At 51.5% G+C, this 20,545-nt stretch overlaps 8 protein-coding genes across 8 annotated transcripts; 4 read left to right on the top strand and 4 right to left on the bottom strand.

Moving 5' to 3' along the window:
- Positions 1-400: 400 nt before the first annotated feature.
- On the bottom strand, positions 401-2,565 carry VE01_08251 (uncharacterized protein; the record flags this gene model as incomplete). Its single annotated transcript, XM_018277679.2, has 1 exon — positions 401-2,565. Exon 1 carries the CDS (start codon positions 1,805-1,807, stop codon positions 401-403), a length of 1,407 nt encoding a protein of 468 aa, XP_018127658.1. The 5' UTR covers positions 1,808-2,565.
- A 135-nt stretch (positions 2,566-2,700) lies between these two features.
- On the top strand, positions 2,701-4,184 carry VE01_08252 (uncharacterized protein). Its single transcript, XM_018277680.2, has one exon. It carries the CDS (start codon positions 3,076-3,078, stop codon positions 3,964-3,966), a length of 891 nt encoding a protein of 296 aa, XP_018127659.1. The 5' UTR covers positions 2,701-3,075; the 3' UTR covers positions 3,967-4,184.
- VE01_08253 (uncharacterized protein) lies at positions 4,169-6,555 on the bottom strand. Its single transcript, XM_018277681.2, has 3 exons — positions 5,372-6,555; positions 4,563-5,318; positions 4,169-4,495 (listed from the first exon to the last, which is right to left on the bottom strand). Exons 1-3 carry the CDS (start codon positions 6,184-6,186, stop codon positions 4,261-4,263), a joined length of 1,806 nt encoding a protein of 601 aa, XP_018127660.1. The 5' UTR covers positions 6,187-6,555; the 3' UTR covers positions 4,169-4,260.
- VE01_08254 (uncharacterized protein) lies at positions 6,556-8,259 on the bottom strand. The gene has a single exon (XM_018277682.2). It carries the CDS (start codon positions 8,181-8,183, stop codon positions 6,669-6,671), a length of 1,515 nt encoding a protein of 504 aa, XP_018127702.1. The 5' UTR covers positions 8,184-8,259; the 3' UTR covers positions 6,556-6,668.
- A 143-nt stretch (positions 8,260-8,402) lies between these two features.
- On the top strand, positions 8,403-13,277 carry VE01_08255 (uncharacterized protein). Its single transcript, XM_018277683.2, has 4 exons — positions 8,403-8,760; positions 8,831-10,833; positions 10,881-12,034; positions 12,083-13,277. The coding sequence occupies exons 1-4, from the start codon at positions 8,619-8,621 to the stop codon at positions 12,996-12,998; spliced, it is 4,215 nt and encodes a 1,404-aa protein (XP_018127621.1). The 5' UTR covers positions 8,403-8,618; the 3' UTR covers positions 12,999-13,277.
- Positions 13,278-13,512: 235 nt separating this feature from the next.
- On the top strand, positions 13,513-14,994 carry VE01_08256 (uncharacterized protein). Its single transcript, XM_018277684.2, has 2 exons — positions 13,513-13,682; positions 13,784-14,994. Exons 1-2 carry the CDS (start codon positions 13,541-13,543, stop codon positions 14,596-14,598), a joined length of 957 nt encoding a protein of 318 aa, XP_018127703.1. The 5' UTR covers positions 13,513-13,540; the 3' UTR covers positions 14,599-14,994.
- A 751-nt stretch (positions 14,995-15,745) lies between these two features.
- Positions 15,746-19,150, top strand: VE01_08257 (uncharacterized protein). Its single transcript, XM_018277685.2, has 3 exons — positions 15,746-18,294; positions 18,347-18,811; positions 18,938-19,150. Exons 1-2 carry the CDS (start codon positions 16,379-16,381, stop codon positions 18,516-18,518), a joined length of 2,088 nt encoding a protein of 695 aa, XP_018127656.2. The 5' UTR covers positions 15,746-16,378; the 3' UTR covers positions 18,519-18,811; positions 18,938-19,150.
- VE01_08258 (uncharacterized protein) lies at positions 18,883-19,251 on the bottom strand (the record flags this gene model as incomplete). Its single annotated transcript, XM_018277686.1, has 1 exon — positions 18,883-19,251. The coding sequence occupies one exon, from the start codon at positions 19,249-19,251 to the stop codon at positions 18,883-18,885; it is 369 nt and encodes a 122-aa protein (XP_018127654.1).
- Positions 19,252-20,545: the final 1,294 nt, after the last annotated feature.

Consider the following 20,545-nt stretch of genomic DNA (forward strand, 5'->3'; position numbering starts at 1 on the left):
ACAGAGGAATGGGAGTGCGTGAGCCGAGAGGAGGGTGTGTGCGGAGAGTACCGTGTGCTGCTGGAGTACATATGCAGAGCGGTTGGTTATTTGTGGAGATGAGGGAGTCTGAGATGTAGAGGGATGGTTGGGGGGGTTGTTTGAAGTGTCCTTGTTTGAAGTATGGTATGAGAGACGAGGGACGGGATGCTGTGTCGTCGATCGTTGATAGTGCTGTAGGGGTCAGGGTGGACAGGGCAGGGAGGGGTAGGGAAGTTGGTATGCAAGTTTTTATTAAGGTACAGGAACTGGTAAAGGTACGGGAAGATAAAAGTGACGCCATATATGCCCACCGCCGTTATATCCAACCTTATCTATCCCAATATCTATCCCACTATCATCATCATCATCACCACCAGCCTCACCGCCCCTCCCCCACCACCCCCTCCCCCTCCTCTCCATCTACCACCTTCTCCTTCTCCCCCTCCTCCTCCCCCCTCTCCGTCTGCCCAATCAACAAATCCTTCTCCCTAACCGCCTTCCACGTCTCCCACCCCTGCTTCCGTTCCTTAACCTGCCTCTCCGCCGCCTGCACCCACCTCATCCACTCCCTCGTCCTCGGCGCCGCACCACTCGTGCTCACCCACCCCACCTCCCCCGTAACCCGAATCGCATACCACATCGTCCTCGTGAAACTCGGTAGATCATCCGGCTCCCCCCCCGGCCGCGCACAATCCGCATCTCTACAATCATCAGGCGTGATGTCCTCGCGCTCATACATTTTGAGGTCCCAGAACTCCTTCTTGGGAACGAGGGAGGCGGCCCAGTAGAGCCCGTTGAGCACGATGTAGGCGCTGCCTATGGCGGCTTGTTGGTTGAAATTACAGTTTCCCAGCAGCACGACGGCGACCATGAGGATGAATGTCGCGAGGCCGATGAGAGCGCGGTAGGCGCGGACAGAGTGAACGAGGTATGTGCATTCCTCCGTCCCGGTGTAGAGTTCCCGCGCGACATTCTCGTCGCATTTGACGACTATGAAGGCCCCCTCGCGCGTGCGGATCACGACGTCACCTTCTGGCACCACAGCGCCGGAAGTGCGCTTCATGAGCTGTGGGGACCAGAGGGATGCGTAGCCGACGATGGTGGAGACGAGGGAGATGGCTATGAGTGCCAGGCAGGCGATGGCGTCGCGGTTGTAGAGGGAGACTGCGAAGATGGCCCAGGTGAGGACGCAGGAGAAGATGCTGAGGAGGTTGAGCGGGGATAAGGTCTTCGCGGGGACATGAGGAGGGGGCTTCAGCGGCTGTGCCGCGATGATGGGAGCTTTCTCGGGGTCGGCGCGGCGCAGCCAGGTGCCGCGGAGGAAGTTGGAGGCGGTGGTGAAGAAGCCGTTGTGTCGCGGGAGGGTGGTGTTGTGGCGGGAGTTGACGGAGCGCCAGGAGCGCGGGTCGTTGTGTTGGGAGAGGGCGTGGCGGGAGTGGCGGATGCGGTAGACGCGGAAGGAGAAGGGGGCGAGATCTTCGATGGGGTGGACGATGTTGGGGAAGTAGTTGAGGGTGGGGACTTGGATGCCGTTCTTGACGCCCACGACGCTGGCGGTAGTGTGTGGCATTCGCGTTGGGCGGGTGGGCTTGAGGAGGACTTGGGGCGCGGGGATGATGCGCGGGAGGCACCCGATCCAGGAGGCTGTCATGGCTTGGGAGTGTTCGGCCATGGAGGATTCGCCGATCACGGCGAGGAGGGAGACGATGTCGAGTCTCCACCCGTTTTGGTGGTCTTTGCCCTCTGGCCACCAGCCTTCGTCGCTGTCGCCTTGGGGCGATGACATCGTGAGATTCGTAGCCTTGTTGGTGGAGTTACGTTCGGTTGTGTGATTTTGCTCCTATAAGCGGCCCCTCCTTTTCGAGCGCAGGCAAGGTAGGTCTTTAAGGGCTATAGAATGATCGAAGCCGTATCGGCGATGAAGATGGTAGCATTTGCAACAAGGACGTCGCCGTTGCCAGTTTCCCTGGCAAGGCTGTAGGCTGTCGTTGTTGGTTGATCCTGATCTCCAACAATCTTCACCAGCCGCCCGGGGAAAAGACGCGTCCAACAGCGAGGCTGAAACTGCGGCCAATGACCAATTGAAGCAGGTGGATGGGCGCATCTTAGCGAGATAACTACCATGTTGGGGGTAGTGATCCTCGAAAACCCCTGCTATCCATATCCCGCATCTGCACCTCGCCATTGAGAGACCCCTCACATTGTGTGATTCGCGGCATTTGCAGGAGTAAAAGGGGACGAGTATTGGGCTATTGCCGCTGTGTAGGCGGTTAGGAACTCACCTGTTGTCTTGTCTTGTCTGCTCCAAGCTGTCTCGGCTCGGCACGCTCCCCTTGTTTCTATATAAAGACATTGATTGTTAGGCAGACTTGGCAGACTCACCGTATGCAATGCAACTGGAGTATAAGATAGACTTATAAACGGTATTGCCGCGCGGGAATTCCAGATGCCGGGACGCAAGCTGAAGAGGACATTTTATGTTCGAAGACTAACAGTAGAATATGTCTAGTACTAATACGAAACACATCTCATGCTTCCCGTCCTCCAGCCGTTCTCCAGCCGTCCTCCAGCCATTTCCGGCTCTTTTACCATCGTTTCAGCTCACGTAAGCACAACTCAGCCCCCCAACCAAACACCGCAAATTTACGTACTGTGCTCGCAAAGTGACAAATGCCACAACCCGTCACACCCCGCCTTAGGGGATATTATAGGGATTATAGGTCTTAGAACTGTCATTTGTGAGGGTACCATCCCGTTGTTTGGTACGGGCTGTGCTGGTAACCCTATTTATTTCCGTATTTAGAACTTTGCGACGGCTCTCATCAATCCCGAGGAGCCTGTCATCTTAGGCTCTATATGCTGACACTGACAATCTTAAGATAACTATATCACCAAATTTCCCTATTCCTCGACTGCAGTAAGCACCCTGCTTTATTCTGAATCTGTATCTAACGCGGTCATCCCTCTATCGCATACTCCCCTCAACTTCCCTGCTGCATATCTCGTTCTCTCTCTCTCTCTCTCTCTCTCTCTCTCTACCACTCTGTCGTCACGATGTCGAAGCGCTCAGTCTTCACGACAATCACCCCGCTCCCACCGAGCGTCACCCGCCAGCATGTCCTGGACACCTTCCACAACCACGTCGAGATGATCGACCTGAACCCCCTGGTGGAAGAGCGTCATCGGATCAAACCACCACCAAAAGCCACCCCAGAAGAGTTCCACTGCATCTGGTACGAAGTGACGGATCGCGTGCAATACTTACCGGGCGGCGTATACTCCGGCAAAGTCTCGTACCCCGTCTGCTTCCACGACCTCCCCAACGGCATCCAAACCCACTGCTATGCGCCGATGGGATTAGAGATCAAGGGGAAATGGTCGCTAGGTGGATCTCTGCCAGGCGAGCCGCGAGAACCAGTTGAGATGGGCCTCAACGTTCCCATGGTCGGCTTATACGTGCGCGAGGACGTCGACATGAAGTGCAACATCATGTTAACCAATTTCGTCAAAAAGACGTTCAAAAAATCGCACGCCGAGCTCGTCGCGCGCTTATCCGTCAAGGCGCAACTCCAAGAAGCAGCCGCGACAAACAGCACCCTCGCGTCCCAGGCCTCGCCGCACCTGAGCTACTCGGGCTCTGTTCACTCTTCCGTCGGGTCTCCAGGGTTTCCGCCACAGAATTTGTCGATGTTCCCGCCGGGTCTGCAGCCGCCGCCGCACTACAACCAGGCTCACCCGCAGCAAAACCAGTACCAGGCTTATGATCCGAGGATGTCGATGCAGAGCGCGTTTCAGGGACAGCAGGGCGTGTATCAGCAGCAACCACCGCCGTCGTCGCAGTTTGCGCCGTCCGAGTTGTCGAATACGGAAACGAAACTGGATGATGCGAAGAAGATGAATGGCGCGCCGCCTAAACAGGAGTTTCCACCTGTTGAGCTGCCGTAATCGGACACTTGAACCGAGTTGGACTGCTGGTTCAGAAGTTCGTGTCTTGCTAGGGAGTGGTGGTGGAAAATAATGATACTATACCCGTGTGTTGGAATGCTGCGTTGGGGACTGGTTACAAATGGCGTTTCTGTTGTAAGAAAGACGATGTTGGATTGATACTGTGGATAGTTAGGCGAAAGTAGCATTATACACCTTAAATGGATCAATTATTCCTCTTATGACATTTCTATCCTAAAACTAATCCCAAGTTTTCTTCTTCGCCTTTTGCTATATCACAATCCGTCTTTGGTATTAATTCAACCTCCTAGCTTCAGGCCCCTTCGCGCTAGACTCGTCTCCATACGTATCAACAATCCACTGACAATAAACATTCCACCGCTCTAACCACACCTCCTTAGCCGCGACCTTCTCACTCGGTGTCAAGCAGCTATGCTCTAGACTCCACTCAGCAAGGACGCGCCAGCCGTGCAAGCTCATGGCTTCTGCACCGACCATGATTTGGTAGAAGTCATGCGACAATGAAGACCTATCGATGCGTTAGCCCACAACCCTCTCTCTATACCCGACCATCTAGTCGGAGAAGAGAAACTTACCCATAAAAAGTGCCATTATCACTATTGATAGTACAATGCACATTATTCGCCAACAAAACCGGCAACGCATGTCCCCGAATACTCGGACACAAATGCAGCACCTCATTCGAAATCGGGCAGATCTCCAGCGCTATCCCCCGCTCCTTCACCATCCGCATGGCCTTCGGGTGTTTCGGTAAGGCAAAACCGTGTCCGATGCGCTTAGCTCCCAGCAAGATGGCGTCGAGCAAGTTCGCATCGGTGGAGCTGCCGCTATCGAGCGTCTCGCCCGCGTGAAGGAGGAAGGGGATGTCGAGGCCCTCGGAGATGCAGGTGGCGCGGAAGGAGAGCAGTTCAGGGGCGAAGTGCTGGAGGGGGAATCCGGCTTCCTCGCCGCCAACGAGGTCGTAGCCGCAGATTAGATCGGGGAATTTCTTCTTCAGGGCGATGCATTCGACCAGTGAGGCGGCAACGCGCTCTTTACTGAAGGAGCGGGGACAGCAGTATATTACTTTGAGGCCTGTGAGGGGGACACCGGATTGGCGTTGCGCGGTGATGGCATCGGCGATTATTTGGAGGAGGCCAACGTTGTCAATGAAGCCTGTGGCGTCGGACTTGACGAGGGAGTTGCTGGGAAAGTTAGGGCGAATCTCGGCGTATTGGATGTTGTCGCGGATGAAATCTTGGATGCAGGCGTCGGTGTAGGCGCGGAATGCGGTTTCATGACCAAAGAGGCCTTTGAGCATGCGTGTGCGGGTGCCGAACCGGAGCCAGATGCTGTGGAAGGTTAGATGGTTGGAAGGTGTTAGGGGTGGCCCTGGTGAACTGACTTTGCGGTTGTTTGGGATATTCCGTATACTTCGTCCTCGGTGAAGAGAAGCTTGGAAGCAAGCCATTCCTCGGCAGCGGATTCACCGCCAGGGTACTCCTGGAGGAATTTGTCATAGCTGTACCAACCTTTCCTTTTGTCGTCGGCGTGAAAGCTGGACTTGTAACTCTCGTGCAGCAGGCTGGCGGTAGGTTCTAGGTGTTTTTCTTCATCTATAACATGCATCTGAAACTGTATCTCAGCGCGCTCCTTGTTGTCTTCCGAGTTGAGCGCAAGGTCGCTTTTGATATACATATGCGCGTTATTCTTTGCATGGCGAAGTAAAAACTGAGGCGGGAGGCAAGAATTGAAGTGACAGTGTAGGTGGGCTCCTTTGGGCATTTGCTGAGCAATCTTGAATAGACTCGTGTTTGTGATATTGGAAGCATTCCCGACGAAATGTTTGTCTGGTGTCATCACTTTCCCCAACATGTCCAGTCCCCCACCATGGACTAATTCCGCATCTCTCTGTCTAATCGCAACAATAATTTCGTTTGCTTTGTTTTGCAACTCAGATGCCGTTTCTCTTGCTCGTCCATCGAAACCCTCTTCCCTTTCGATTGCTAAGACCGAGGCGCGCTCAGCGTTGTATGCGTCCAAAGTTAGGGGGGTAGTATGGTCCGCCATCGTGCTGATATTTTTGTCTGATAGCTTCTCGACAGTCTTCTCACCGGGGGTTTTCTGACTTATATCCTCCCCGTCGTTGGGCCTCTTCACCGGACGGCGAGCCTTATCTGAAGCCTCGTTGCCTTTTTCCCAAGAACAAATGCCACCCATTGGGGCTGTTCGCGCTGACTCCAACTTCCGAAGGCAACCAGCATCAAAGCCCCTCAGGTAACAGCCATGAAGGTGATGTTGGCGGCGCTAAGTGTCAAAATACTGTTGGCGTTACGGCGGCTATCTAGTATAACAAGTGGCTGTGCAGAACTGCCAACTATTTACTAGTTCAAGGTTGATTCCCAGGCTGCGTCTTTCCACTCATAACCATCACGACACTATACGCTTGGCAAAGGCTTAGAACATCAAGCGGCTCGCAAACGAGCTTGTTGGCTGGCCTCACTGTTGCTTTGTGCTCAGCCTCCAAAAGGGCAGCTTACAGGATATGGTCACATGATCAAAATATATTACGCCTTATCGCTCTCTGATTGGTTGATGCATTTTATATCCCCTATTAATCGCAATGAGAGCTTTCCGTACGGAATAACCGTATCCCCTAGCTACAGAAGTATTCTGGATAAAGCCCAGCGCATTTTACACTCCTAATCGTCGAACCTGATGCCCTTCTTTCCCTCAACGTCAATGAAACCACCCCTGTAGCTACCACGCTTCTTCTTGTTCTTCTCCTTGGTGAAACCCTTGCCCTTCGTCACGATGAGATCCTCGTGAGCCTTCTGTGCGTAGTCGTAGGGAACGAAGGCGTTGCTCTTAAGGCGCTCGTCGACAACAATATCCTTGGGGATTCGGGAGAATGGGACATTGGTCTTCTTTGGGACTGGGTTAGGTGGAAGTGGTGGAAGTGGAGGGGAAGCCTCCTTGGCCTTGGCAGCAGCTTTCTTGTCTTTCGACTTGGTCTTCTTGTCAGCTGATGAGCTGTCGTCTGAGTCCGAGCTTGCAAGTGTGGCAGTGGAGTCGGATTTGGCGGTGGCATCGCCCATCTCCTCATCGGATGAAGAGTCACTGTCCGAGTCGGAAGACGAGTCAGAACCGGAGTCAGGGAGGGGAACCTTTGCGGCGGCGGATTGTGTAGAAGAGTCGGAGTCGGAGGATGAATCAGAATCAGATGAGGAGGAGTCGCTATCAGAGGATGAAGAGTCCGAAGAAGACTTGGCGGACTTCTTGGAGGCGCTGTCGCTTTCGGATGACGACGAGTCGCTGTCGGATGAGTCGCTGTCGGATGAGTCGCTGTCGGATGAGTCGCTGTCGGATGACGATGTGGATTCAGCAGCGGCTGGGGCAGTCTTAGACTTCTTGCGCTTTGGAGCCTCGTCCTCAGATGAAGAATCAGAGTCAGAAGAGGAGTCAGAGGAGGAGCTGCTGCTGCTATCGGACGATGCCTTGCGCTTCAATGCGTTGACCTTGGCCTTTGGGGTTGCCGCTTTGGCTGCAGGGACCTCCTTCTCATCGTCGGCATCGCTGTCTGACGACTCCGAGCTCGACGAGCCCGATGAAGAAGACGAAGAAGACGATTTCTTGCTGGCTTTGGTGGTAACTGCCTTCGCATCACCCATCTCAACATCGCTATCTCCGCTGCTGCTAGATGACTCCTTGGCAGCTACTGGCTTGAGCTTCTCCTTGGTTTTCTTTGCTTCGGCCTTCTTAGGCGCAACCTCCTTCTTCGCAAGTGCTGCTTGGTCGTCCTTCGGCTTGTCGGCAGTGTTGCCATTCGTGGTCTCGCGGAACTTCTCGTAGATATTTCCGAGTGTGACTGAAGTCGTCTTGACAGCAGCCGCAGATCGACCCTGCCATCCCTCGGACTTGGTGCGATCTTTGCGCTCGGAAGCAAAAAGGTTGCCAGTGTTGTTAAATCCGAATTCGGTCAGGAATTCACCGACAAGATCGAGTAATTCGGGAGAAGGAGGAGTCTTCGTGGATTTCTCGGTGGTGGTTGCTTTGGCACCTTTCACTGTCGTCTTCTTTCCAGCTTTGGGCTGAGATAAAGAAACTTGAGGAGTTGCGGCGGGCTTTGACGCTCCATTTCCAAACAGCCAGTCTGGTTTTTCGCCGACGGGTGCCTTTGGCTTCCTCTTGGCCACGGGCACAAGATTAGGGTTCATAGTTGCGTTGATTGGCAGTACCCAGAATGAATTCAAAAGTTTGAGGGTATCTCGAGGCTATTCGAGGCTGTTATCGTCCCAGAGCGAGAGTGATAAAAAAAAGTTAAGCGGGCCGATCTTGAACTAGCCACTAGCGTGGAATTTGAAGGTAGTTTGGACTAGTCCGTATTGAGACAAGTGACATACCTACTTGGTAGTGCGACAGCACCCAAGAGACGACAACATCATATCAGTTACACTGGTTGACCAGCGCGTTGATGCCCGTCCCCGCACTGGCATCTTCTCCACAATATCATTATCTTAAAGCTTTACAGTTATAAGATGCCCATTTTGCATACCGGCCCATAGATATGCAATACGCCTGCATTGGCTACAACCACAACTCCTCGTCCTCCAGCGCTAATCATAGCCTCTGTAGTGGGCATACACAGCTAAATGGATGGCCCAACGACCAATGGATCCGCTGTGAGCAACGGTTCCGGTAGCGCCAATGGAGCGAACAAAGCAGAGAAGTTCGAGGATGAGAAGCGGAGGATCGTTGAGAGCTGTTTCTCTAAGAAGGACCCAGACGGATCTTGTATGGTGGCCCCATGCCAGGGATACGCGCGATAATGTATGGACTGATGCTGACATATTTGACTTTCCAGTGGCAGAATCTTACATTACCCATATACGAATCCTTGAGGATGGCGCCTATCAATCGTCGCCTCCCCCGCCAAACGCGAGTACAGATCAGAAAAAGCCCCGGGTTATAATTGTCGCGGTTCGCAAGTCTGGCCGTGTCCGCATGCACAAGGCGCGAGAAAATGGAAACGGCACATTCTCCATTGGGAAAACATGGCCACTTGACGACCTAACGGCGGTGGAATCCTTCAGCGGCACGACGCCAACTACTCCCGAGGCGGAACTTCGAAGGCAATGGGCTGGGGGCGTCGGCTTCATTGCAGTAATTGGCAAACCATACTATTGGCAGGCGAATACTCCAAAAGAGAAGCAATTTTTTATTGGAAGCCTTGTCAAAATTTACATGAAATACACAGGAGGGAAAGCGCCAGAGCTCATAGGGTTCGACGATCAAGAGAAAGATCAGTTGCTTGGAAGGGCGCCTGGACAGGCACGCCCTCCTGCCCTCAACAAGCCTAGCCAACCAGGCCAACCAGGCCAACCACCGCGTCTTGTCCCCCGGCAAAGGCCCCCAGGACAGGAGCAAAAATCACCTTATGAGGCTGGTCCTGCCTCTGATGCTCGACCCCCAACATCAAATTCACGGATGCAACTTCCTCGAGAAGATTCGGAAACAGAATCATCTACATCTCGTTCGACTGGGCAGCAGCAGACGTTACCAAGGGTGCGCAAGCTAACAGGAGAGAGCCCAAGCCAAGAAGCCTCTACAAGTAGAGATGGTGGCTTGCCACCTCGATCGCGCGGAGGCCTAAATGGTACGGCGAATGTCCCTGGAAGGTTTCCGGACCGGACCGTCACACCTGTGTCGCAAAGGACTCTGACTCCTGACAATACCGGGGTTCCGCGCCAAGCGACACCAGTTGATGAACTCCCTGTAGGAGGAAATGCCCCCCCAGAAAGAAGGAGGCCTCCTTTGCAGATTTCTTCGGAGAGGTCACTCTCCACTGACAACATGGTCCCAGCGCCTTTGGCCACTCCGTCGTCTCAACGGGAATTTGTGAGACCTCCAGCTCGCAGCACGGACAGGCCAGAAGCCCCTCAACCCCTCAGGGTTATTAGTCCGTCAAGCACAGGCTTTGGAGCTCAAGGTGATCGACCAGGAACCGCTCCCATGAAGCCTCTCAATATCACCAAGGAAAGTAACATAACCGAACCTCCCACGGAAGATTCGTCACAGGTCCCTACTGAACCGGCTGTCGAGGTGCCTAAGGAACCTCTAGAGGATGCCAGGCCTGGCCTTGGCCCTATGATTAAGAAAAAGTCGAGAGCTGACGTCGCAAGCGCATTCCGGAAAGCTGCGACCGCTGCAAGCGTGGCCAATTCCTTTAAACCAAGAGCAGGAGGCGCCGCTGAAAGGCTTAGAGAACAGCAAGCCAAATCACCAGAAGGCCCAGATGGGATCAATGGGGTTGTACCAGCTCCTTCTAAGATGCGGAGTGTTAGCAACGATAGTTCACGACGGAAGCCATCGGATCATCTGGTTTCAGAAGAGGCAATTCCGCCGATAGCAGAAGGCCCACTGCCGGAGGTCAAGATTACCGTTGCACCCACTGAGAAATCTGAGGCTGAGGTTGAGGCTGAGAAAACTCCCCCGACAAGCACTTCGAAGCAAGCCTCCCTGCAAAAGAAGCCTCGAGATACCAAACGTCCAAAGCCTACAGAAGAGACACAAAAACAGCTTTCGTCATTGGGTATAGAATCGTCCATTCTTGATGACAGGGGAGCAACTTTCGCGACACTACTGGATGATTTTGGCTGGATGGGGGATGGTATTCATGCTAAGAGTATTGACCAGATGAATGACGAAATCGATCGAGAGCTCAATCAAGCACAAATTGGTGGCTGGTTAAGTCGTTTTGAAGAAGAAGATGATAGGATTGACGCTATCAGGAGAGGTTTGGATATTTCTATAGCCGAATGCGAAGAGCTTGATGGCCTGCTGACGCTCTACGGTGTTGAACTTGGGGTATGTGCTCTAATATTCTATATGGCGTTAATTACTGACAGTTTCAGACTTTGAATGAAGATATTGCGTACATTGAGGCTCAATCACAGGGTCTACAAGTTCAAGCAGCGAACCAGAAGCTTCTTCAGGCCGAGCTAAATTCGCTACTTAAGACAGTATCGATATCACTATCGCAGCTCCAGCCCCTAAAGGAAGCCTCCCTTGAGTCCACACAGGGCCTCGACCAAATTGAAAAGGCACTGGTTTTACTATTTAAGGCTATGATTACGATCGATCCAACACTGAGCAGCCTATCGTCATCTCGTGCTAGTGAAGATGATAGTAGCCGCTCCGGCAAGTTTGAAAATAGCGACATCAGCAGCATGCGCGTCTTGCAGGAAAAGAAGGAGATGTACAAAACAGAAAGCACCCTGTTTCTGCGCCGACTGAAACAATTCCTTCAAGTCAAGTTCGCTGCTGCTTTCGACGAATGCAAAAAGGGGCTAGAGCGACAGAAGGAGTCAGCGCTCAATAGACGGACCGGCAAAAACAAGCTCGATCCGAAAAGCCATGATATGACGAGAAACATCTTGTGGAAATACAGTCCTCTAATGCTCTTCTTGAGAGAGATAGATCGCATCGAGTGGGAAGAGTTCATGAAGATTTACGTATCCGCATCCAGGCCAATATACCAGGAAGAGGCCCGAGATGCTGTGGCAGCATGGCAGCGAAATGCGAAAAAGCCATCGGGGGACGAACATGAAGTGCTTTTTACCTCCCAGGTCGAAAAACAGACCGAGGGTATTGCAACGACAGCGAGGAAATTAACAGTCAAGCGGAGCCAAACCTTAGCAAAGAGCTTGAGGTCGCCGCTTGGCGACAGTGGAAACAGAACACCAGCCGAAAAGGTCCAGGATGGCCGCATATCCCGGTATGAGGTCATCAACAATATTCTTGACGAGACTCTACCCTTCATTATCGCAGAACAGAATTTTGTTGTAGATTTTTTCCATATCTCCTCGTTCGAGACTCAAGACTTTGTCGAAGCTGTATCTTCTGTTCCTGCAGATGCACGACATGGAGGCGACCTTAAGAAATTAAAGCTTATGGATCCAAACCGCGACTTCGCCAGAAAAGTTCTATCCTCGATGCAAGACGAGTATTCCTTTTTCACCAGTGATATGCAACAATTGGTGGAATGGGCTATACGAGATGATCCATTGTAAGTTCATCGTTGTTCTTCAAAAGTATTTTTCTAACGTTTTAATAGGCAAGGAGTGGGTGTTATTGCAGTCATTGAGCGCAAACTCGTTGATATCGAAGAATCCAACCAAGAGTTCCTCGCACGATCCTTGCAGAAGATACACAGTGGCCTTGCAGGACTCTTTGTCAAATTTTTGGATGAGCAAATACGAGCCATCGAGGACACCAAAGTTAAGATCAAGAGGCGCAAGGGGGTCATCGGCTTCATCCGCATATTCCCGCTTTTCTCTGTGATTATTGAGAATATGCTCGTGTCTGCCGACGACCTTGACATTCGCGAGACTGTTAACAATGCATACAACCGGATCAATAAGACAATGTTTGAAAGTCTTAAGGTTATTGCTCGTGACAACACGGGAACTATGGAGACTGGAGCAGGGTCGGAGAACAAGGAAGAGCTTAATCACCAGATTCTCCTCATCGAGAACATGAACCATTATCTGGAAGAGGTGGACCCACGGAGGAATCATGTGCTGGAAGACTGGAAAGAGAAGGCAGGGCAGGAGTTTGATGAGCATCTTGGGAAATACGTTACGGCAGTTATGTCACGTCCTCTCAAGCAACTTCTCCTGTTCCTCGACACAATCGAAACGACCATCCTTACCCTGCCACAGGGCAGTCCTCCGTCCACGATCGCCCAGAATTCACGGCAAAGCAGGATTGCATTCCAGCAGGTACTTGCAGAACACGACTCAAAGTATATACGGAACGGTATTATAGCGCTGAAGAAGCGCGTGGAGAAGCATTTTGGCGATGCGGACGACCCAGGTCTGTCTCGAGCACTGGTTGCAAAGGTTCTAGAGGCTTGCGAGAACTACTTTGAAGATGTTGAGAATAGAGTACGGGCTATTAGCACAGATGTCTATGATGGTGTTCCTGCGGTCGAATGGACCAAAAACGATATCAGTTCGACATTTAGATAGAGGTCGAGCCTATTTTGAGGGGAAGTACGAGTATGTGTGGGGGATTGGATGGGTTATAATGTTGTGCTTGAACGAACAGCCCGCGGCTACTGTTGCACTGTATTTTACCTGTACCGCACCGCGAGATGGACAATGTAATAATGAGTGAAACGTTATCATTTGAAAGCAATGTAGGAATGACGGAATATGTTGATTTAATATGAGTATGTCCAGCGAAATCAGTTGTGAACAGGAGCAGACACCTCAGTCGAAGCTTCCAACTACATCAATAGAACAGAGTTGCTCCTCTCCATCTTCCAATTACTCCACAACCCCGAGAGATTCTAAAGAGTGATATTTAGTTTTGGGCTCACCTGTGAAGGTTGGGTCTTGATGAAGATCTAATCTTTTACCCCGCGATCATCACAGCTATTACTTCCCCACATATAGCACAGGTAGCGTCGGTCACTCTTATCTTATCTGACGGATATTTGGGCTGACGCGCCGCGCTTTCGCGTTCAGTCACTGAGTGCAAAATATCAACCAACGATCAATAAACCACCATGGCGCCCATTAACGAGGAGTTGTTTGATGAAGATGATACCCTTCTTATCAATCCATACGAGGTTCTCGGAATCGAGAAAACCGCGACAGCCAATGAAGTCAAATCCGCATACCGCAAAGCAGCGCTGAAGAACCATCCAGGTGCGTGTCACGCTGCACTCAAAAAAGACTTTATTTCCTTGACACTTTGAACTCACCACCGCTCACCATTTCGTTACTGCACATGCTGACATCCCATCTAGACAAAGTCCCAGCCTCAGACAAAGAATCCGCAACCAAGACCTTCCAAACCATCGCCTTCGCCTACGCCGTCCTCTCCTCCCAAACGCGACGTGCCCACTACGACCGCACCGGCTCTACCTCCGAAGCCATATCATCATCTGACGACTTCTCCTGGTCTTCCTTCTACCGCGCACAGTACGAAGATGTCGTCTCTGACGCGGCCATTGAGGCTTTCGCTGCAAAATACAAGAACTCGGAAGAGGAGAAGGACGATGTGCTTGCTGCTTACGAGAAGGGGAAGGGCGATATGGATGTAGTCTATGAGATGGTCATGCTGAGTAATGTGGTGGTGGACGACAAGAGGTTCAGGGAGATCATCAATGCTGCTATACAAGAGGAGAAGGTCGAGGCATACACCAAGTTTACGAAGGAGTCGGAGAGCTCGAAGAGGAAACGCACCAAAGCAGCTAAGGACGAGGCGAACGAAGCGATGGAGTGTGCGGAGGAGCTGGGGATCAAGGATAAGCTGTTTGGTGGGAAGAAATCTAAGAAGGACGATGGACAGGATGGATTGAAGGCGCTGATTATGAAGAGGCAGCAGGATCGCCAGGAGCAGGGTGAGGGGTTTTTGGATAGGTTGGCGGCGAAGTATGCGGAGCCGGAGAAGAAAAAGAAGGGCGGGAAGGGGAAGAAGAATAAGGCAGAAGTGGATGAGGGGCCAACCGAGGAAGAATTCCAAAAGGCCTCAGCACGGCTGGGGGGGAAGACCCGAGGCAAGACGGACGATGACGACAAGAATACCGAAGGAAGGAGGTCGAAAAGGGTAAAACGGTGATAGCACTGGGGATGATAGTACAGGGTAGCTGAGCTCCGCTGTCATGCGGGAGGTGTGGCGGTGCATTATAGGGCGTTAAGTAGCGTTGAGGGAATTGGCATTGGGGGCAGGGCATGGGGGGTGGATTCAAAGCCATCTGAGACGGCTTAACCCTACAGGTAAAGCCAAAGAGCTTTGCAGGAGCTAAGACTCAAGCTCTTTTTTATTGTTTCTAGCTTGGGAATATCTCTCTCATAGAGACTCGGGCTCAGGATAGGGACTTCAATTATTACATTTGCCCAAAATTGAGTCAACGGCGGTGTTTATGTGTGAATGTGATGGGCTCTCTTAAACTTTCCCACCGTATAATCAACAACGGCTGGAACCATCGACTTCAACTACATCAGTATATACGTGCATCTTGGCACACAAGTGGCGCAGAGGCTAACACTGTTATCTCATGCCAGCGTATTCTAGGGCAGTGTCTGCGCGATTTGTCCCTTGGACAGTGACGTGTATCACTGTTGAAACTACGCAACAAAATGGTGCTGCGCCACTCTTTCTCATATTGAGTGGTTGATTATGGATCACAGCGGTCCAGTGCAGTCCAGTGCTTCCAGTGCATGGCGTTAGCACTGTCTTTGCATGTGGTGATCCAATCTCGTCAATGAAAAGCCTCTTGGCAACGCAATATTGAGTTCAGCTCAACCTTAGACTGGAGTACGCCAAGAATGTCAAGAAGGGACAAGCAGTGTGCTGCCGTCTCTACTTGCACTCGTGTCTGGTAGGTATGTTTGCGATGAGACACAAGTCTGTCTATGGTAGCAAATACACAGTTATAGTCGGTATAGCAGTATATCTTAGAGAGTGAGAATATTGTTTCCTATAACAGAGTTAAAGAAAGGCTGCTGTTGAAGGGTACAACTGATCTCACTGTGAGGTACATACATATTGCATGTACCTTTTCAACTATTTAACGTACGATACGAAGTAGCACCGGCGCGGATCGGGACCACAGTGGTTCCACAGCCAATAAACATCCCCCAATTCTCTTGCCCAGGCTCTGGTCTAGTGCTTGCTGTGGAACTTCCCATACACCCAGTGCACCCAATGCACCCACTGTACCCCCAGGCCAAGTCGTAAGTCCTCCTCCACCACCGCCTTGCACCACATTGACCACCTCAGGATCATCATTCGGACACAGACGCAGACACCTTGAGAGAGAGCAAACTTGAACCACCACCTATTCGACTTCCTTGCCCTGCGCCCACAACTGAAGAACATCCATACACTCACCCCTAATACTCCCACAAATCACAGATCTTCACAAGAAGAAATCCCCAGCCTCTCTCTTTCTCAGCTCTAGAGCTCACTCTCTGCGACAATACATAGCTATCCCGCCTACACAGAACCAGACACACGAAGAACCTGCCCAGATCTGCGCCTGTCGACACGTTCTCTTCCTGACTTTAATCGCTCAGTTTAACTGATCCTGGCCACCTTGTCAAGATTCAACTTCTTCCGCTCCAGAAACGCTCGGCAGTTAGTTGACATGACCACAGCACTAGCTGTCACCCCGCATTACGCTTGAACCTTGGCCGCAATATGAAGCATCTCGAACACTATCAATCACGATTCCCAAAGTTCATAAATAGATAGCATTACCCCGCAGGCAGGAGTTGCATTTGGCTCGTCTGCCTGAGAAACAGTTACAAGGCGCGCATACACGCCAGCGCTTCTCTTTCCCCGAAAGAAATATAAAAGGACCCGGTTGTCTCATATTCCAAGAGAATCTTCAGCCATGGCGGGCCGACCAACCATGTCCATGGAGGCGGCTCTGGATGAGGAGAGATTGGACGTCTTGGAGCTCCTGCAAGGGCTATCGAATAAACCCGCACGAGCGCCCAGAGGACCTGGTAGCCCTATGGGACCAGGACCAGCACCCCTCGGCCGGTCATCGTCGCCATATAATGCTCACCGTTCGCCGGTGAGGAGCATGCTAGACGTAGTGGAAGACCCCAGGCCGCGACATTCATCCATAGCAGGCACGAGTAGTAGCGGGGTCACACCAATTCGCAGCATGCTCGATATTGGGCCCCCCGCACCCCAAATCTCCAAGAGTGCAAGTACCTCTCCGACGGATAGCTTCTCTTCACTCACTCTACCCCCAAAGGGGCTTGCGGAGATCCCGCCGCACCAGCCCCAAGGCCGATACAAGGGCGATGTCACGGATAGCTACCAGTTTTCGGGTTATCTGCAGAGCAACCCAGGCGCGCCGCTAGCCCCAAGAAGAAATACATTGGCTGGCAAGAAGGCGGCGCCTGCTCCCTTGGCTGAGGGTGTACGGGTCGACTTACCATACAGTGCCAGGGATAGAGTGCATGCTATGGGTACAACAGGCATTGGGTCAAGCAACAAGTCTAGATCACCACATAACCGCCACAGCTTGCGCTCAAGTTCCCCTTCTCTTGGACCTCCTCCAACATCGAACATGCTGGTAATGGACAGCGGTGCAGTTGTTGATAAGGACAGCGCGTATAGACGCTTATCTGATGCCAACTTGGCTCGCGCGGGTGGAAGCTTCTCGGCCTTTACAAACAAGGTCCGAAGAAGAACAGATAGCAATGATAAGAGGGACCAGCGACTGCAGAAAGATTATACATTTACTGGCGCTGAAGATGCCGTCGAAAGCAGCGACGAGGCTAGCACAGACGAAGACGGTCCAAGGGGCAGGAGGAGTGAGAAAAAACGACTTAGTAAAGGCGACGATCATCCTGAATCCAAGACTATAGGTATGGGTCGAGCACAGGGGCAAAGGACTGCTCGGAGTCTAATGGCTGCAGCGGAAGAAGAAAGGCAGATGATCGAAGACAAGCAACAATACAAAGTCAGATCACTTCTAGAGCCAGAGATCACCATTACGGGGCCAGGTGGTGATCGACTCAAGGGTGCAGCGAAGCCAGGAGTTCATCCAACGAACGCGTTTGATCATGAAGGCGGCTCAGGGCTAAACACCCCTCATGATTCCGATACGGAACAGGAAATCTCTGACATAAGGCGTGCTCAGAGGCTGGCGATAAATCTCACTCCTATCACATCAACACCAGAGACACAGAGAAGCGTTAGGACTCTATTCCGTGGTGATTTTAATCAGATGCAAAAGGAAGCCGAGGAGCATCAGCGACGCGTGAGGAAATACTTGGTCGCGACCGATCTTTCGGAGGAAGCCGCCCACGCTCTCGAGTGGACAGTAGGGACTGTTCTGCGTGATGGAGATACTCTCCTCGCCATTTATTGCGTGGATGAGGAGACAGGCGTCATCCCTGACACTAACATCGGGTCAACCGATACAGCGACAATGGAGAAACAAGCTGCCTCCATTGCGTCCGCGACCCACGCTATCCCCCCAAGCATTTCGAGCTTCTCTACTATGTCTTCTCACTCTCACATCCCATCTCCACTGGGTACGCCGCGGACTGGCGTGTCTGCCTCACCTATGAGCCGCGATCGACCTCGCACTGAGCAGGAGCGCCACCGCGCTGTCGAGAATATCACAGAGCGAGTTTCGAAGCTGTTACGGAAGACGAAGCTGCAAGTACGCGTTGTTATTGAGGTTATCCATTGCAAGAGTCCGAAGCATTTGATTTGTGAAGTGATTGATTATTTCAACCCGACATTGGTTATTCTGGGAAGCAGGGGCAGAAGTGCGCTTAAAGGGTATGTAAATCCATTTCCACTATCTTATGGATGAGGATACTAACAGAACCAGTGTCATTCTGGGATCTTTCTCAAACTATCTTGTCACGAAATCTTCTGTGCCTGTCATGGTCGCTCGGAAACGCCTTCGGAAACATACCAAGTATAAACGGTCTCACGTACGGCTTGCAAACAACCTTACTGGTGTCAGTGGCAAGACGTTGGCAAGTGCAAAGATTGATTGAGGTATCGGTTTTAAGAGCCCGAATTGGATAACCTGATGGCCGGCAGAAACGAATGAGAAGCTTCGCGCGGAGTATCGATACTTGCTGTCTACACGCATGTGTCCTGATAGCTAACGGGGACGCGGGTGGGTGGCAATCTTTGGGAGGCTACATTGCACAAAGCCCTAACATGAGGTGCTCGGCCAATTATAATAATATTGATCAAAGTACTCTCTCTCTATTCTGAATTTCACGGAAATTGTAATGGTGGCACGCAAACAAGCCTTTAATGAGGACACTTTAAACGTGGCTACGTAAGAATCCACATGACCCCCCTTTTCCTCCCCCTCCGCGTCCCACAGATCTAGAGTCTCTCCCCAACCACTTAAACCTTATAACAATCGGTCTGGTAAGAGCTAATCTGATTGTCCGCCCCAAAGTTACTCGTATCGGCAAACCTGTTCCTGCACCAGCTCTGGCCCCAGTTGGTACCCGTACAGCCTAGCCCTTGATACATGCTGATGCAGCAGCGGGTGGTGGGGTTCGTCTCGGAGTTGTCGGAGTACCACCGCACGGAGGAGATCTTGTTGTTCAAGCTGCCGACGCTGTGGCAGGCGGAGCCGGTGCCGCCGGGGCCGCTGGCGGTGATGGAGGGGCCTTGGCCGTCTTTGAGTTGGTAGAAGTAGACGCGCCAGGCGGTGGTGGTGGGGGCGAGGGTGAGGGCGGCGGCGGTGAGGAGGAGGGAGAGCTTCATTTTGGGTGCTGCTGAGGTTGGTTATGGGGAGGCTTGTTGGGAGGTGGGTTGGATTACTGACAGATTGTCGACTAAGAGGTTGGGATGGAGGTAGTTCTTTTGTTTTGGAAGCTGTAGATATCCAATTCTCATATATATCTACGTTCGTTGACATCATATTTATATTCTTCTCAAGCCAACTTCGACTCTGAGCTTCACTACAGCGTGTTCTCATAATGACTCTCCATTGGTTAAATGAGCCATATCCATCTTGTAAACTCCTTCTGTATTCATCATGATAGCAAAAAATAAGCAGTAACTGTACATAGTCTGCACGAAGATATCGATAACTTCCTCGGCCTGTCTTAAAACCCGATTCCAGAGTCAGTGTTGCTGTTGAAGATTTGGTCAGTCAACGTATGGTAGGCACGTGCTATGGTACTCCCTATGTTTTCATAAGTGCAAGAATAAGCAGTAACTACGCATGGGCTAAAAGAAGAATCATTGGTTACTTTCCCAGCTTTCTCGGGTCTTTACATGACCCGATCCGCAGCTCATGAACTCTTGGCTTGTCAACGCATGGCAAGAACGTGCTATGAAGACCCTATGCCATTCGTTGAAGAATTTTAGATTAGGGTAGTACCGATTTAAAGATAACGTTATAGAATTTTGGGAGACGAGCTAGAAATGGAACGCTTGTTCCTGGGTATAAAGCGAGAGTAGATGGAAGGATGGGTCTTTTTAACATGTCAAAACAGCAAAAAAAAAACATACAACAGTGGGTATTCGCTGGTGGTCACCCACCCAACTACTAATCCACCGATCTCAAGCTTGTGTATGGCAGAGCGGACGGGATGCCCAATTCTCTTGAGTCTATGGTCGTATGTGACCTTTGTGTAATGTGTTGAGACTTACATACTAGTGTGCTAGAGGGATGGTTTGAGGCTGGCGGGGGGACATTGTCCCTGCATCATAAATTCTGCCGTTCTAGTTGGAAATGATATACCTGCCTAATCTCATTTCCTAAAACCCTACTCTATAGGTCCCTCCTAGATACGAGATGGCAGAGCGTGCGAGATGCCCGATTCTCTCAAATCTACAGTCGCATATGAGACTTACTTGCAGAGTTGGCTACAAGTACAGTTATGGAGTGAAAATAACGGTGCTGCCTTACATAATAGGCGCCAACAATATTTATATGGAGAGATACAGGCACGTCACGTGCACATCGTTAGTAAATCTCTGTTTGGCGAAACTAGGGCCAAGCTCATTATACGCTAGCAAGCATCGACTACAAATATCGATATTTCACCAA

The sequence above is a fragment of the Pseudogymnoascus verrucosus genome (assembly GCF_001662655.1).
Source record: "Pseudogymnoascus verrucosus strain UAMH 10579 unplaced genomic scaffold scaffold_43, whole genome shotgun sequence".
NCBI classification, from domain to species: Eukaryota; Fungi; Ascomycota; class Leotiomycetes; order Thelebolales; family Thelebolaceae; genus Pseudogymnoascus; species Pseudogymnoascus verrucosus.

What these genes read in the sequence shown, in the direction of transcription:
- VE01_08255 (XM_018277683.2), top strand. Translation starts at nt 8,619, where the DNA reads ATGGATGGCCCAACGACCAATGGATCCGCTGTGAGCAACGGTTCCGGT. An exon ending in GAAGGACCCAGACGGATCTT is followed by an intron (nt 8,761 to 8,830) that starts GTATGGTGGCCC and finishes TTGACTTTCCAG; the next exon opens with TGGCAGAATCTTACATTACC. An exon ending in TCTACGGTGTTGAACTTGGG is followed by an intron (nt 10,834 to 10,880) that starts GTATGTGCTCTA and finishes TGACAGTTTCAG; the next exon opens with ACTTTGAATGAAGATATTGC.
- VE01_08257 (XM_018277685.2), top strand. Translation starts at nt 16,379, where the DNA reads ATGGCGGGCCGACCAACCATGTCCATGGAGGCGGCTCTGGATGAGGAG. An exon ending in GGCAGAAGTGCGCTTAAAGG is followed by an intron (nt 18,295 to 18,346) that starts GTATGTAAATCC and finishes TAACAGAACCAG; the next exon opens with TGTCATTCTGGGATCTTTCT.
- VE01_08252 (XM_018277680.2), top strand. Translation starts at nt 3,076, where the DNA reads ATGTCGAAGCGCTCAGTCTTCACGACAATCACCCCGCTCCCACCGAGC.
- VE01_08254 (XM_018277682.2), bottom strand. Translation starts at nt 8,183, where the DNA reads ATGAACCCTAATCTTGTGCCCGTGGCCAAGAGGAAGCCAAAGGCACCC.
- VE01_08253 (XM_018277681.2), bottom strand. Translation starts at nt 6,186, where the DNA reads ATGGGTGGCATTTGTTCTTGGGAAAAAGGCAACGAGGCTTCAGATAAG. An exon ending in ATATCCCAAACAACCGCAAA is followed by an intron (nt 5,319 to 5,371) that starts GTCAGTTCACCA and finishes AACCTTCCACAG; the next exon opens with CATCTGGCTCCGGTTCGGCA. An exon ending in GATAATGGCACTTTTTATGG is followed by an intron (nt 4,496 to 4,562) that starts GTAAGTTTCTCT and finishes ACGCATCGATAG; the next exon opens with GTCTTCATTGTCGCATGACT.
- VE01_08256 (XM_018277684.2), top strand. Translation starts at nt 13,541, where the DNA reads ATGGCGCCCATTAACGAGGAGTTGTTTGATGAAGATGATACCCTTCTT. An exon ending in AGCGCTGAAGAACCATCCAG is followed by an intron (nt 13,683 to 13,783) that starts GTGCGTGTCACG and finishes CATCCCATCTAG; the next exon opens with ACAAAGTCCCAGCCTCAGAC.